At 32.7% G+C, this 16,596-nt stretch overlaps 2 protein-coding genes across 2 annotated transcripts; both read right to left on the bottom strand.

The window, feature by feature from the left end:
• Positions 1-4,245: 4,245 nt before the first annotated feature.
• LOC141654967 (protein FAR1-RELATED SEQUENCE 5-like) lies at positions 4,246-5,532 on the bottom strand. Its single transcript, XM_074462072.1, has one exon. The coding sequence runs from the start codon at positions 5,530-5,532 to the stop codon at positions 4,246-4,248; it is 1,287 nt and encodes a 428-aa protein (XP_074318173.1).
• Positions 5,533-5,562: 30 nt separating this feature from the next.
• Positions 5,563-6,348, bottom strand: LOC141654964 (protein FAR1-RELATED SEQUENCE 5-like). The gene has a single exon (XM_074462071.1). The coding sequence runs from the start codon at positions 6,346-6,348 to the stop codon at positions 5,563-5,565; it is 786 nt and encodes a 261-aa protein (XP_074318172.1).
• Positions 6,349-16,596: the final 10,248 nt, after the last annotated feature.

Raw genomic sequence — 16,596 nt, 5'->3', positions numbered from 1 at the left:
TGAAAAAGGACCAATCAGGGCACAGCCCATGAAACGTCAGCCAATCAGCGAACAGACACGTGTCAGACATGCAACCACGGAATGTCAATCGTTGCAACAGTTGAACGTCAATCAATGCAACAGTGACCAAGATTCTTCAACACGCCCCTTCAAATCTCTCTGCCCATTCATCTTCCTCAACAAATTCCTAAGCATCTGTTCTCCGCCAGCCACATGATCAACCAAGCTTGTCAGCACCGGTTGGGGGCAATCAAAAGCACACGGCGCTCACAACCTCGGTCTCGGCCAGCACCACTTTCTTTTCCACATCTGATGTCCGTTACACATCCATGTGGAGGGGGGATATGGTACGGCCTAAGCAGAGCCACGCCGAGGTAGAAGAAGCCGGGGCAGAAAAATTTTGTCTTACGCAGAATATACGCTCAACATACTTTGGAGCCCATACCACGGCATAGACTACGCTGGGGGCAAATTGATGGGGCATATTCTGCACCCTCTGACTAAGTCAACATATTGAGCAAGGTCAAAGATATCCACAGCAAGTCAACAGCTTAGACAGCCTAACGGACGCAGCCTGTCGGCCTGTCTCTTGGGTGACGGCCGGGGCAACTAGCCAGCCGGGGCACACATCCGCGAACTCATATCCAAGACCCCTCGACGGCGAGTCAACAGGGCCCGCCGACCTGCCACGGTTCCCTCGGCCGAGGGCAGATAAGTCTTTCCACCTGCTAGCCACTTGGCCACTTGGCCACTACGTGACAAAAGGTGAAAGTCTATAAATACTCCTCAACTCTCATTGAGGAGGTGATCACAATTTAACCTAAGAATCACTATTCATCTGGTAATATCTTCCTTATCTCTCTACAATACATACTTCGCCAAGTAACAACAACTTACCTCTCTAAGTTACTGACTTGAGCGTCGGAGTGAGTTCGCTCGGTCCAAAGCCGAGCCCTCAGTTTGTTCACTGTTTCAGGAGACCGAAAGGAGAAGCCAACCAAAGACGTCATTCTACAAGCACGGGTGGTAACAGTTATAATACGAAAACCAATGGTATGAAAATGATAATCTAATGTTAATGTGTTGATTGTATCTACAATAAGCGAGCTTTAAAAGATACACGTTTATTAAGACTCGGTAGTAAAAAATATAATTTAAAATTTCCGTTTTGACCGTATAAAATAGATAGACAATAAAGTAAACCCGACATCACGCCCAAGATCAACACCCTAACAACACAACAATAACCAGTTGTCTACAAAAAAGCATAGCTACTTTATAATTACATATTATGAACATAAATTTGAAATGAGATAAAATTAATGAATAGTAAATCAAATGCAAATACAAATTTTTTTTTTCTAAAAAATAAAATAAGACCATATTGGGGATATAAGAGTTGAGCTTTCACCTTAATAAGGTTATTCTTCAATCAAATACAATTGTTTTTCTTAATAGGAAATAAAACACTACCGGAGTATAATTTATACGGAGTACATGATCTTCAAGTAAGATAGCGGAGCTTGAATCGAAAAAGAATACCTACTATATTTCTCCTTTTTTTTCTCAAAAATATACTAATGAGATGAAATTATAAGATATTAATGAATGAAATAATTTGGTAATAATAACATTATAGGTGCCGGGTCTAACAATCTATTACAAATTTACAATAAGAGATTAAGCCAGCACTTTTATCGTACATTATCAAATTTTACAACTCCATCTACATTCTCTACCTTTTTACAGATTCATCTTTCTTGAAAAAAAAAACTAAGTGATAAAATTATAATTCTATACAACATTTCTAATTAAATATCACATCGTAAAACTGCATTTTAAATATCAAAATGGATACAAAATGACAAAAGAGTTGTCTTGTAAGAAAGCAATCGATTATATAATAATGTTATTGTGAAACAACTCATAAGTAATTGACGTCCCAAATAAGCTCTGCTAACAGAAAAACAATTGTGTTTAACTACAGAGGAAGTAGCGGCTGTAGCGCCTCTTTATTTAGGGTAAAATGACAAAAACTACTAACCATTTATTAGGGCAGAGTACGGATCGGGTATTTGATCCAAAGTGCTAGTTCGGATCGGATATCCATATTAAAAATCCTGAACTTAGATATCCAATATCCAAACCAAATGTTTCGGATATCCAATGTTCGGGTATCCAAAACAATCGGATCGGATGCGGATATCCATACTTTAGAATTTACTTTAAAATTAAGTTTGAAACACGATTATATTCATTGTCTTACATGATGATTTTCTTTAGTATTCTTATTCCAATGTTCTCGACATAAAATTTAAGTACCACCTAGATATTTCTCTAATATTTTAAACATTAATTAAGTTGCATAAAATAAAATTTTATTTTCTCGAAATTATACTAGAAAACTATAGTTTCGGATCGGATCGGATATCCAAATGTTTTAATTCTAATATCCATATCCAAACCAAAACCAACGATTTCGGATCAGATATCCAAACCAAACTTAACTTTCGGATCAGATATCCAAACATTCGGATCAGATTCGGATCGGATATCGGATCAGTTTGGATAATCGGATTTTTTGCTCTGCCCTACCATTTATGTGTCAAAAATTCAAAATCTCTCTTATAACTTTTGTATTTTGTAAAATTACTACCTTATATCACTTAGTTGCATCAAATTGTGACCAATTTATAATTCGGGCAAAAAAAAAAAAAAAGATTTCTCGTTGGAATAACCAAAGATTCTCCTTAAATATGACATGAAGTATCTATTAAAACCGGAAGATGGTAGAGTTACACCAGGTGTATGAGGCCCTCATACACCACCAATAATGACGCGCCACTTGTCCAATTCAAAGAATCTTTTTTAATCTAATTAATCCCTTGATTCCTTCATTAATTGCCCCCCCTAATTAATGTTCTTGGTTTTGCCACATATTTTATTAATTAAAAAAAACTTCTCTCCTAATTTATATTTAAGTCTTATTTATTACTAATACCTTTTATTATTTTTAGTATTTATGTATACAGTATATATCTTTAATATTTCGTATATTTATGTATACCTCTAATATACGTACACAGTCCTGTATACGCTACGGTTAATTGATATGTATTGTATCAATTTCTTTATACGGTATGATTACTCCTTATATGTATGTTTATGTATTTACGTTAATTTTTTTTTTTTTTTTTTTTTTTTGTTCAATTAATATTTTTTCATATAATACCTTTTCTTTTGTCTTATATTATTTTAAATTATACCTAAATTTCGTTGTAATTTATTTTTTTGCGTAATGTTTTGTTTTATACACACTGTTTTTAATATTTAATTTCTTGAAATTAATTTTTTTTAAAAAAAATTTAAAATTAAATTTATTTTATGATTAATTTTCATTGTACTTTTTTTTTTTTACTTATGTGGGTATGAGTAAGTTATGTCTTTTTTTATACACATTATTTTAAAATTTTAATTAAATTGATAAATATTTTATTTGCTAATATCCATGACCGGAAGTTAAAAAGACCTTATATATATATATATATATATATATATATATATATATATATATATATATATATATATATATATATATATATATATATATATATATATATATATAGGATGGACATATGACAAAGATATAAGTTAGTGGGTGCAGTGGTTTCCTTACTTAGTTCATGCTTTCCTTACTAAGTGTCTCGTGTTCGAATCCTCTTGTGGGTTTTTCTTTTTGTTTTTGGCATAATTTTGCACAAGTTAACCGTATGCTATTCTAATACTCAATACTGTGAAAATGAATTAAGGAAAATAGTCATTGATTTTGATTGATCATACATTATTTGTTTAAAGAAGTCAAATGATATACAAAAAAAAATCATACTTCCTATTTACAACCTATGACTATAATTTGTATATTGAGAATATTGAGAATTTGAATATTGTGACCTAAATTGCGATTGGGAGAACGTCGGAGTATTTTGTGACGGTGTAAAACGTGGAGTATTTTGTGTACCACTAAAGCCACTCATAAAGGATGAAGCATCATCGTTTGGAACATGTCGGGTTGGGTTCGTATTTGGGGGGAGCGTAGTGGTTGTCGGATCCTCATCATTTGTCTTTCTCCTTCTCTTTGTCTGTTTGACAATACGTCTTCTGCCATTCCCTCGCTTGTCGGGGGGGTCTCTAATGTCACCTTCTTGTTGAGGTGTGTTTATGATAGTCTCCCTAGGTCGTAGTCTCCTACGACCCCACATTTTTGAGGAAACTCCACCTGCCGCAAATGAATCTATAGATCGTATCCCAAAGATGAGCCTCTAACTCTTTGATTAGTTCATCGGTTCTGCTATTATAAATGGCAGAAGACCCTTCACTTTGCATAGCCAACCTCTTAATGTAATCATTTTTTACCGTTATCTCAAGAGACCTTTTAACACGTTCTGACTCATCCGGGTTGTAGTACCCAACCCGAATATTTTCGTATCCTCTAACCAAATCCTTGCGCCGTTCGATTATGTATTTGTGCAGGATAGCTTTTACGTCCAACACATCAAGACACTTCATGATATGGCGACATAAGATCCCTCTAAATTCAAACATCTTACAACCACATTTATACTCACCAGTGATTGTGTCAATACTCACTTCAAAACTTCTTCGATCTTTCTTCCAAAATGCTTCTGTCACTTTTGATGTGGCCCTAAACCTCTTGATGAAACCCAAACTATTTGGAAGAGTTTCGACATTGGTGCTTATACAACCATATACCTCTGTTTTCACCTCTCCGAATTTACTGTTTGTGTAGACCTTACTAAAGATATCCTCGAATAATATCATGGGATCCCATTTAAGTGGGCTCTTAATGTCTTTGGCGTTATTGACTTTCTCGTCCTCCACCTTTTTCTCTATGGCATCCTCGTACTGCTCCATGAATTGCATCAGGCCGGTTTCTATGCTCATGTACGTTTTAATAAATCTGTTTGTTTGTTCACTCCTCTGAGTAGAAGACATACCCGCACAGAAAGTGTCTTTCCAAAAAACAGGCATCCACCGCTGTCTCATATCCCATGCACCCCTCAACCATTTGTTACGTCGCAAGTTGTATTTTTCCATGAAATCGTCCCACATATCTTGCAGTTCCTCCTCGGTGATACTCTCGTGTACAAGCGTACGCAAATCTCTGTCAATCTGAGGAAATTGTGGGTGGTCTTTTAGATTCTTATCCGCGTTTTGAATAATATGCCAAAGGCATAATCTATGTTTAGTCTCCGGGAACACTTTCTTGATTGCCCCTTCCATTGCTTTACATTGATCAGTTAGTAAGACGGTTGGAGCTCTACCCATACATTCTATCCACTTCTCAAACACCCACTCGAATGACTCTGTGTCTTCGTATGAAATTAAAGCCGCTGCATATAATATTGTACTTCCATGATGATTAACTCCAACGAATGGACAGAAAGGCATCTGGTACCTGTTGCTTAGGAATGTACTATCGAACGACGATGGGTCACCAAAAGCCTTGTACATGGCACGACATCGTGCATCGACGAAAAATGTTCAACGACTTATTATCCGCGTCCCTTTCAACAAATAAATAGTAAAAATCGGATTCTGCTCTTTTAAGCCCTCAAAATAATTTAAGACCTCTTTAGCGTCACCACGGAACCTACTTTTGCGACGTTCGCTGTTGATGAAGTTTCTCGCGTCCTGCCCATTGAAATGTAGATTATGAATCCCTCCAACCTCCCTAACTAATGTGTTGAAGTTCCGGGTAATTGGTATGCCAACTCTGTCGTTCAACACCAACCTGGCCTTGAAATATTCGCTTATGTGCCTATAATTGACTACATGCCGGCTAACCTCAGGATTCAAATCGTGATTATGTACCAAATCACAAGTACAGATTATAAATTTCCCACTGTCGTGATTTAATTTCCCAAATACATACATTTTACATGGTGTTACACACGAGCTTTTCTTCGTCGTATTGCCCTCTGAACACATAAACCTAATCTTGTTCATCATGTGGAATCGTGGTTCTTTATCCCCAACTCCGTTTCGACGTACCCCCTGCTCCTTGAAGGGAGCCAAAAGTTGGCTACTACGAACATGAAGTTCAAACCCCGTCTTATAAGCGTAAGTATAACAGAAAGCAGCAAACTGTTCACCTGATTCAAATTCCGCACCAATCGTAGGCTCAATAGCTGGTTGATTGTCTTCATTGCCTTCCAGAACATGTGCTGCATGCCGTAACAATTCAGTGGCTGTTTCATTCTCGTCAATGACTTCGTTTTCTCCCTCCTCCTCGATATACAAAGCATTTAAATCAAAACTATTCGACATTTTTAAATGATGAAGGTTGTTTTGAGAAGATGAAGGTGATGGAGTTGATGAACTTAGAGTTTCTTTGTGTTGAACTACTTTGACTGTGGAAGTTGAAAGGTTAATCTCAATTTACTTTTAATTATTTTTATTTTTTTCTCATATTTTATTTTTAATTATTTTTAATTTTAAAAATAAAACCTACTATTTACGGTGGGTGGAAGTTGGAAGGTTTTCTCCCTAATTTTCTTTTAATTATTTTTAATTTCTTACTCATATTTTATTTTTAATTATTTATAATTTTAAAAATAAAACCTAATATTTACGGTGGAAGTTGGAAGGTTTTCTTCCTAATTTTCTTTTAATTAGTTTGATGAAAAATTCCCGCCTAATTCTCCCGCCAACCTAATCCTACCATTATCCACACTCCCTATAAATCCCTATGATTTAGTCATATAGGACTTTTTTTTTTTCAACTACAAAATCTTTCAAATATTAAGATTATGGGTGTCTTGCCGTCACCATATTGCGATCCCTCATTTGTAACAACCCTAGAAAGCTATGACAAGTTGCTCAGTAGAAATCCGAATTTCTTAATTGGGAAGGAGTTCATGGAAAGGGTGATGATCAATCGTCAGAAATTTATTGATCTTGCAGGCGCTAGGTTGGGTTTTTTACCTGGTTGTGACACTTACCCAGTCGTTCCTAGGCCAAGAAGGCCTCTTACAAGGAAAATGACATCTAAATTGTCTACGGCCGTATCCAACTTACTTGAAGCGAAGAATTGTCGTACTTGACATTCAAGCTATTCTTGATTATTATGAGATTGATGATCGTGACGTAGAAGGTGAATGGAGGAACTATTGGGAGATGGAGAGGGATTATATCATTAGAACTGGCGTAATTCCAAGTCACCTATGGTGCTTTCTTGTGTAAAATGTGTAATTGAATGAAATATTATTCAAGAATTGTTATGGTTACTAGCGTTTGTTTTAGTTAATTTAAATTCAATTTATCGTACTTGAACAATTTAGATTAAATATATCTTACATACATGTAACGGGATAATTTACGTAAGATAAAAAAATCGATAATTCCTATTTACGTAAAATAAAAAAATCGATAATTTCTATTTACATAAAATAAAAAAATCGATTAAAGAATTTTAAAGGACACAATTTCATTGTATTGGAATATTGAAGGACAAAATGTCATTTCCTAAACATATTTATTTAAAAAATTCTCCCAACTCCTTCAACAAAATTTATTAATTTTAATTTATTAAGTAAAATAAAATCCGTGGCAGTTGAAAGGCCACATGTTGTTTCATTATCTCATCTATAAATACACTTTCACTAAATGCAAACCCTAGTTTCTCAACCAACAATTTACCATTCTTCATTTCTGTTTTCATCTTCTCCTTCTCTTAAAACCCTAAGCTCAACAACCCTAAATCTTTAAACACCAAACTTCTTCTTTCATATAATGGATAAGAACATTCGCCTAACATTGATACACATGGAGAGGAACAAATACTATATCCGCCGCTTAGACGATTTAGAGACGAAGATCCACGACTACCTTGATAAGATTCGGGAGATGGGTATTAGCCATGACGTCTTGTCGGAGATGGAGCAGATGAGGTTGCATGCAGATTATGAATCTGCTATATAAGACCTCCAAAAAATAAAGGAGAATAGGAGCATTCTCATGGAAGAGAATGACTCCCTTGAAAAAGTTATTGCTAAATTTTTTTCAAATTAATTTAGTATGTATGTATGTATGTTTGGATGTTGTACCCAAATCCACATTTTTTCCTCCTATTTGGGTATTCATCTCGGTTTGTTAGTTTTTTAATTTGTAAAATATTTAAATTATTATATAAAATGTGGACTTCTAGTATTTTCCATTTATGTACTTTATTCAATTCCATCTCTTTTACTTGTTTAGTTGAACAGTTAAAATTGATTTGACAAAACACAACACAAAAAGAATAATGAACTGAACAATTGGGAGATTTGACATAATACCAACCAAAAAGAGTAATAAAAAATGAACAATTCAAATTTGATTTGACATAACACAACTTGAAATGACTATTGTAACTTGAAATGACTATTGTTGTTGCGTGTGTAAGAAAATCCGGCGGCATGCATAAAGTCTTCAATTAGAAAACGATTTGACTTCCAAATCAAATCAAGTCACAACTTTTAATAAAAAAAAAAAAAAAAAAAAAAAAAAGATTTTAAAACCCTAACTACTACCTTTTCCCATTATAAAAGGCAAAACACATTCATCTCAAAATTATCTTTCAGTACACAAACCCTAATCTTTTTTTATCCATACTCCTCCATTATCAATCAAGGTATTTGTTCTTTTATCTTCAATTATTGTTTGGGTTTTTTGTTTTTGTCAGAATTGATTTTATTGAATAAATCCCAAACCCAAATCGATTTTTTTAACTATCTATTTAACTGATTGTGCGGTTGTTGCTTCTTAATTTAATTTAATTGTTTCAGATGGATAGACAGTTTGTTGCTTTCTTATTTCAATACACAATGGATCGCAGAAACGTTCTCACTCACCGCGAGAGATTGACGTTCAGTTGGAAACCCTAATCACCAGAGCGTCTCATGTACGAGACATGGCCATAACAAGAGGGATGCATGACGTACAAGCAAATATGGATAATATGATAAGCATATTAAGGGCAAATCGCGAACCAGCGCTAATAGAAATTAGCAAAATTGAAAGGGAGATTGTTCAACTTGAATCTCTTGGATTTTAATTAATTTTAGTTAATATTTCGTATTTTGTAAGGATTATTGTAAGTATGGTTTGTATTATATTTTATGAATCTATGAAGATCCTTTTTATTTACCCAGATGCAAGTGTCTTTAGTTGCAAAATTAACAATGAAATTTATACAAAAAAAAAAAAGAGAATTAAACGACAAAATGTAAACGAAAATAGATTATTATTAACATAAACTTTAAAAAAAAAAGTACAATATTAAGCCTAGTCCTTATTAATCAAGGACTTTAAAATGTTAATATCATCCTCTAATTCTTTCCTAAGTTTGCAACATTTTTCATGTGTACCCAACACGGATTTGACAAAATCATCCGCTTCCTTCTCCATTTCCTTCATGCCTTTTGCATAACAATCGCTGCGAATTTTAATCGCCCCGACCACCATCTTCATCACTCTGAACTCCTGTTCATGGAGCATGGCAACCTGTTCTTCTAAACCGATTCTAAGATTCAATAGCAATATTGTGAAGTCCTTCCATTTGAAATTTCTGAGGTTTTAGAGAGAAGATAAAGAGAGATAAAGTGAATGAGTAAGGAAAGGTTAGGTAGAAATGGATACTTCTTTTAACTCACCCGTATTTATAACAAGGATGGTGACCTTTGGTTCATGAATTAAATTAAATAAATTAAATTAGATTAAATTAAGTGGTTCATGAATAAATTCAATTAAACTATGAATAATACGCCTCGATTGGAAACCCTAATCACCGGGCGTCTCATGTACGAGACGGATCCTTTGGTTTGTATTATATTTTATAAAACTATGAAGATCCTTTTTCATTACCCACATGCATGTCTCTTCAGTTGCAAAATTAACAATCAAATTTATACTAAAAAAACAAATAGTAGAGAATTAAACGACAAAATGTAAGAACGAAAATAGATTATTATTATTAAGATAAACTTAAAAAAAGTACAATATTAAGCCTAATCCTTATTAAGTAAGGATCGTAAAATCTTAATATCATCTTCAAATTCTTCCCTAAGTTTGCAACATTTTTCATAAGTACCCAACACGGATTTGATGAAACCATCCGTTTCCTTCTCCATTTCCTTTATGCCATTTGCATAACAATCGTTGCGAATTTTAATCGCCCCGACCACCATCTTCATCGCCCTCAACTCCTGTTCACGGAGACAGGAAACTTGTTCTTCCAAAAAACTCATAGATCCAATCATAAGATCGTTAAGGCCTGCAATTTATTTGCCATTTCAAAAAATCTGAGTTTTTAGAGAGAAAATAAAGAGAGATAAAGTGAATGAGTAAGAAAAGGTTAGGGAGAAAGGTGATTCTTCTTTTAACTCCCCTCGTATTTATAACAAGGATGGTGACCTTTGGTGAACCATAACATGAATAAATTAAATTAAATTAAACTAAATAAAATTAAATTAATAAAATGTGGTGGTTCATTAATAAATGCAATGAAAATTAAAGAAACACATCGGAATACTAAAAGACAAAATTTTCTAAGATTATAATTACAATATTAAGGAAAATAAAGATTACAATATTAAGGAAAACTAAATTAATAAAAACTAAAACTAAAACTAAATTAAAGGTTACAATATTAAGGAAAAAAAATAAAACTAATTTCTAAGATAAAGAAGGCAAAATAGCCTCTAAGGCCCCGATCTCCCTCTCCAAGTCCTTCCTGAAATCGTATGTCCTCTGATAGTCACGTAAGAAAGATTGTATGAGGGACTCGAGTGATTTGTCGAAATCTTTGATACCTCTTTCATGCCAACGGTTGCGGCGTTCCATAAGGGATTTCATCCTCGAAACATGTTCCAACTCCGTCACACAGAGCTCATCCACCAAAGCTTGTTTACCTCTGATTGATCTATTAACAACATCAACGGCCGCGTTTTCCATCTTGACGTATACAAATATAAGGATTAAATTAGAATTAAGAATATTAAAGGTATTATTGAGAGAAGAGAGAGAGAAGTTGAACAAATAGAGAAAGAGATGAAAATAAGTACTATTGAGAGAAGTTAGAGAGAGACTTTGATTATGTTTTAGTTGATATGATAACAAAAAAAAAATGCTTATAAAGGTTGTAATATTTACCAATCCGTGGCTTTATTTGTGATTGGTCACTTATAGGATCAACGGCCACGATTTAATGTGGAATATCATCAAATATTTTAATTACAACTGAACGGTCACGATTAATTATTAAGTACCATCACTTTTTAAGTTGTTTTAACACTAGATTGTCCTTTTCCCGCCAAAATATTCGTACAATCCTATTGATCATACGTTGCAACGATTAGTCGATAGCAACGTACGATCTCATCTTAAGTCTTAGAAACTTGTTAAAATTAGTCCTACACTGTTGATCGGAATAATTAACTAATTATAGCAACATACGATTGATAACAACTTAACTTAGGTCTTACGTCCCGAGACATAGGTATCTACACCCGTATTGATCGTACATTGCTATGATTAGTGAATAGCAACATACGATTGATAACAACTTAACTTAGGTCTTACGTCCCGAGACATAGGTATCTACACCCGTATTGATCGTACATTGCTATGATTAGTCAATAGCAACATACGATTGATAACAACTTAACTTAGGTCTTACGTCCCGAGACATAGGTATCTACAACCGTATTGATCGTACATTGCTATGATTAGTCAATAGCAACGTACGATCTATAACATTTTAAACATAGGCATCTAAACCCGTATTGATCGTACATTGATATAATTAGTCAATAGCAATGTACGATGTATAACATCTTAAACCACAAGACATAGGTATCTAAACTCATATTGATTGTATATTGCTATGATTAGTCAATAGCAACGTTCGATCGATAACATCTTCAACCATAATACATAGGACCATAATACATTGGGATCTAAACTCGTATTGATCGTATATTGCTATGATTACTCAATAGCAATGCACGATCGATAACATCTTAAACCATAAGACATAGGTATCTTAATCAATTATCCCGTTCTAATCATATATAAACTCATATTGATCAAACGTTAAGTCTTAACCTTAGGTCTTAAATTTACGTCTTAACCTTACGTATTACACATACATCGTACATATGGCTAAAAACCCTAAAACCACAAATAAACCCTATAAACCCTATAAACCCTATACACCCAAAACTCCTAAAAAACCTAGAAACCCTAAACCCCAAATAAACCCTAAACCCCAAATAAACCCTAAAATTTTATTTTAACCAAACCATGATGGACTAAAATTTGGATGATCATCAACGCGACAAGCTATGTAGAACATTTGTATTATATTTCTATTTTAATATTTTAACTTAATAAACAAAATAAATTAAGTAACAGTAAAACCATTCATTTTTTAACTGTTGTTTTTTAAACACAACAAAAATAAAAACTTATATTTTAATATAAATTTAACTGTTGTTTTTTATTTCATAACAAATAAAAACTTATATTTTAATATCAATTTAACGATTGTTTTAATATTTTAATATTTTAAAACTTGTTTTTTATATTCATTTATTATATTAATATGTTACTTTATCAATGTAATCAGTATATTTATATTATGTTTTCAATAATAAAATTTATATTTTAATATTTTAACTTAATAAAACTAACATTTAAAAATATGTTTCGGCATTAATATGTTACTTTAGTCTACGAATTACATAAAATATTTACTTTCAATTATTTAAAAACATGTAAATAAATTAAGATATATATTATTTACTATTATTTTTAATAATATAATTGGTCATTAATAATTTTAATCTACTTGCCTTTTCAAATCTGAAAATAAATTAAGATGCATAGGGAAGACAAACGTTAATAATTCAATTTTATGGAGAATAGTAAGAGTTACACTATTTTTTTTTTTAATTCCATTTTATCGAGTATGATAACAGTCGCCCTTTTTGGTTTATATTTTTTAATTTTAATTTATAAGGACAATTAAATTAAAAGAAAGGTAATATGAAAAGAAAATTACTTTCATTAATATTAAAAACGACGTACAAAGGGAAAAAAACAACAAACAGAATTTAAAAACTAAACCTAATGACTACAACCAACACAAGAATCAAATCTAAGTTTCTTAGAATTGAGCCTTCTTGGACGAGTCCTCCCGAACCTCTTCTTGGACATCTTTGAAGGGAGGATGTCGGGGGTTTTTGTGCATGGCGAGTTCCCCATAGCTTTTCCGGAGTTCTTCGGCTTAGGAGGGGTTGCTATAACCTCAATCACCTCCACTACTTCGTCCTCCTCTTCCTCCTCCACCCTAACAATGGAGGAATCAATTTTAGGGGTAGCTAACATCTCTATCCCATCGTCAATTTTCTTCCAATACATTTTGTCGAGTTCAAATTTACCCCAATTAAGCATATTAAATTCCTCCTCAAATAAATCGACAAGGAAAGTATTTCCATGGTAACCCGGACTAGCTCTCGTTAAAGCATTTTGGACATTAGTAGGACCAACTTGTTTGATTATTTCTCTCATGAACAATCTCGTGCACACAATGTCTCTTGCATGGGCTTTCCTCTCTTCCGACATTTTTGTTATTTCACTTGAGGATAGTTAAATTAATTTAGTAGGGAAGATGTAGTTTGGATGAATTAAAATTTGGAGGGAATGACTATATTTATAATACAATATTTCCCTCCCAAAAAAAATAATCAATGCATGGTTTCCCGCCAAATGCAAGTTAGGTGGAGAAAACCCTAACGACCTTTCATCTTCTTAATGATTACAAAATAATAATAAGAAGTTATAGATTATCAGCAAACAATTCGTGTAGCACAGTTGGTAAGATACATAATTTTCTAACCAGATGTCTAAGGTTCGAACCTTGTTGCGGTACATTTTATTAACAACTTTTTTCTGCGTACTTTTTGTAAAAAAAAAAAAGTATTTAAATGAAAATAGTTGTACCATAAATAATTACGTCCAACAAATTTTTATTATTAACATTTTTTAAGAATTTTTTATTAAATAATTATGTCCAATAATTTTTTTTAAGAAAAATACAAAATAAATTTTAAATTTTTTTTATTTAACTCACTAATTTCATACTTAATATTATGAAATTATACAAAAATAAATATAATGTAAAAACAGTGCCTTATAAAATGCAAAAACAATTTATCAATAATTAAAAAAAAAAATAAAACCTTGAAATACGAACAAAAATATATTCAATAATAAATTAAAACGAAAAATACATATAAAAAATAATCAGCAAAAATAATTATACAAAATATATTACAAAGATAAATAATAAATAAGAAGAAGAGATACAAAATTACGAAATATACAGTATAAAAATGTATACAATTAATATCGTATAAGCTCAGGTACAAATATAACGTATTAATTAATGTATCCGCCTCAGTATAAATATACGGTATACAAATGTATACATAAATATTGAAATACACAAAAATATTAATAATAAATAAGAGTTAAATAAAAATTAGGAGGGAAGTTTTTTTAAATTAATAAAATATATGGCAAAACCGAGGACATTAATTAGGGAGGGTAATTAATGAAGGAATCAAGGGATTAATTACAATAAATCAGATTCTTTGAGTTTGACATATGACGCGTTTTCATTGGTGGTGTATGAGAGGCCTCATACACCTGGTGTAACTCTACCCTTTTCGATTAAAACCCTTCACCCAAATAACTTAAATTAATGTAGTTAGTACTCAGTATAACCTTATTTCTTCCATATGTTCAATCATGCATAAACCAATCTCTTTCATTAGCTCCGGCCATCTCGCATTTCTAATCTTTTTTCTTCTCAAATTTCTTCCACTATTTTGGGCATTTTTAGTGGATAAGTGTTGTCCTCTAAATCCGCATTGTTGTCAAACGTCAGTGTATAAAAGACATACAACTCCTTCGACACTTGATTGTGTAGACCGCTTTCATTTTATTTAAAGTTGAGAAAACAAATCCCCAATTTCACCCCAACGTCTAAGCATACGACACAACTAACAACGGTCACAGCTAACAAACCCAAAAAAAATTATACCATGATAAAAAGGTCATTACAATATGAGCAAATTCGAAATTAGAAAGATTAATTACAATGAACAAATATAGGCTATATAAAACCAGAAGCACAAAGTGGCAGCTATAACAATTGAGGGAGATCAAAACCTGAAATGCGGAGGTGCAAAATCGTTGGTGTGGTTCATGTAAGCAAGCGATGTCGATTCAATTTTTTTTCCTACTCGACTAATCAAATAGGTAGGCTCTACAACATATACAATACCCAACTCACTCGAGACCAAATAATATGATTCGGTGTGGATGGTTCTATTTAATCTAACATGCAGGGGCGTCTTGAAACATTCGGAGGCCCGGTGCAAAATGAAATAATGAGGCCCTAAAAACTATACTCAAACTTTATAGAAATGAACATATTACGTTTTCCATTTCTTGGCAGATAAAGGTAAGCAAACTAATTAACTTTGAACAACTTTCTTAACAAAATACACTCAAAACTTTTTTTTGCCAAAGAGAAATCAATCAAAACCATCACAAATATGTACAGATTTATGAAATGATATAAGTAAAACTATTTAGTCATAATTATTCTAGATTAGTCATGATTGATCGACAAGTAATGAAAACACCAGATTAGAATATAAATGCAATTTAAGGGTCAACATTACAATTAGCGAGGGCAGATTTTGGTAATCACCAGATTAACTAAATCGTTCAGACTCATACAACGATTTAACCAAAATAATCTTGGATTACAAATGAATTAAAACTAAAATCATAAAATTAGAGAGGAATTCCTACCTTATCTTCAGATTCTCTCTCCAATTCTCCTTAGTAGTAAGCCTTTCAACTTGAAATTGATGAATTTGGATTGCTTTTTTTTTTAAAAAATTGAGAAATTAAATGAATTTGAAATTGAAAATATATAATCAGAGGATTAGATTTGGGAGTTAGAGTGTGAAAATCTCAAACATTACATTGGAAAGGAGAAAATTATGGCTTGATACCTTAAACATCTTTACTGTAAATTGTAATTTTAGATTTGTTTTTTTTTTTTTTTTTTTTACAGTGAAGGATACAAACTTGGGCTTGAAATTTGGAGGCCCGGTTCGACGGCCCTGGGCTGCCCTGGGCCTTAGACGCCCCTGCTAACATGTAGAAAAGTAGGAGGTAAAAGCTATAACAAAATCAGTAAATGTGGTATGTAAAATGACGGTGGAGAAAGAAAAAAGAAGAGAATCAAACAGCAAAAATAAACACTACCGGGACACGGTAGGATGGAAGTTACCAACCAAAACAATATGAAGGATTGAAGGCGTCAACTATGGCTATTATAGCTGAGAACAACGGCGGCCAAAAGTTAGTAAAAATAATACCCAAGGGCAAACTTTCATTAGACTATTGTATGTATACAAGTGTCCGATTTTATATGATATAGATGTCAATTAG

Source organism: Silene latifolia, chromosome 5 (assembly GCF_048544455.1).
Source record: "Silene latifolia isolate original U9 population chromosome 5, ASM4854445v1, whole genome shotgun sequence".
Lineage (NCBI taxonomy): Eukaryota > Viridiplantae > Streptophyta > Magnoliopsida > Caryophyllales > Caryophyllaceae > Silene > Silene latifolia.
This window is presented reverse-complemented; position numbering and strand designations above follow the sequence as displayed.